Source organism: Perkinsus marinus (assembly GCF_000006405.1).
Source record: "Perkinsus marinus ATCC 50983 genomic scaffold scf_1104296964302, whole genome shotgun sequence".
NCBI lineage: Eukaryota > Perkinsozoa > Perkinsida > Perkinsidae > Perkinsus > Perkinsus marinus.
In genome coordinates this window covers 1-891 of record NW_003204715.1, presented here as the reverse complement: position 1 = coordinate 891, position 891 = coordinate 1, and the positions used below count along the sequence as shown (strand labels likewise).

At 49.7% G+C, this 891-nt stretch overlaps 1 protein-coding gene across 1 annotated transcript; it reads right to left on the bottom strand.

The window, feature by feature from the left end:
- Nucleotides 1-138: 138 nt before the first annotated feature.
- On the bottom strand, nt 139-839 carry Pmar_PMAR002652 (hypothetical protein; the record flags this gene model as incomplete). The annotated part of the gene is made up of 2 exons (XM_002770501.1): nt 139-147; nt 213-839. 2 exons carry the CDS (start codon nt 837-839, stop codon nt 139-141), a joined length of 636 nt encoding a protein of 211 aa, XP_002770547.1.
- Nucleotides 840-891: the final 52 nt, after the last annotated feature.

Sequence of the window (891 nt, the reverse complement as noted above, 5' to 3'; positions counted from 1 at the left end):
TTGAAATTCAGCTGAGCGTAGTAGGTGTAGGGGTCCGCAATAGCACTCTTCGAAACCGGGAAAAGATCTTTCACCACTTCTAAGGTAACACCACCCGACACCTTGTCAATGACAGAAGGCTTGCGGCCCAGCGTCCTCTCAAACAAACTGCGAATACTATCGTTTCTGATCATCCGCTTCAAAGGGCTTTTAACCATCGGCAAACCGCTCACCATGCCACCCTCCATACTAGAGTTGTCATCAGAACTCATACTGCTGAGCTCGTTGGGGCTGTCAGTGCTAGCATCCGTTCTCCCCAGTGGTATTTCGTCGATCACCGTGAGCATTGGCTCAACCAGAGTGTCACTCGTGGTGACACCGTTAGCTCGGAGTGTGAGAGCGCCAGCGGCCAATTTAAGGTTTTCCATATCAGCCGTTTTCCACCTTCGGATTTTCTCCAGAGCATCCACCCAAGCCGATTTTTCCCACAGTACTGCTATGACACACATCGCAATGTCCACACGCAGCCTCGTGTTTCGACGACTCCTAGCGATATCCATCAGCAGGTCCATATCTTTCGGATCAACCAAACCTGCCTTAGCCACTGACAACGCCAACCGGGAAGCACCAGGATTCATGTGGCTCAAATGATCGAGCATCTCATCAGCTGGATCCTCTACCCGAATTAGCATATTGAGAATATTCTCAGCAGTAGTAGTATCAAAACCACCATCACGCATCTCTCCTTGCTTCAACACGAACTCAGCTACTTTCCCTACGAATTCATGAGCGCTCATTCCAATGAGCTCGTAGCCCTTCATAATGTTCTTCACATCGTTCGGGTCAAACTGCACCGACATTCGACGTTTATGCAACACCTTAGCATCGCTATACACCTGCGGCTTGCAGTCT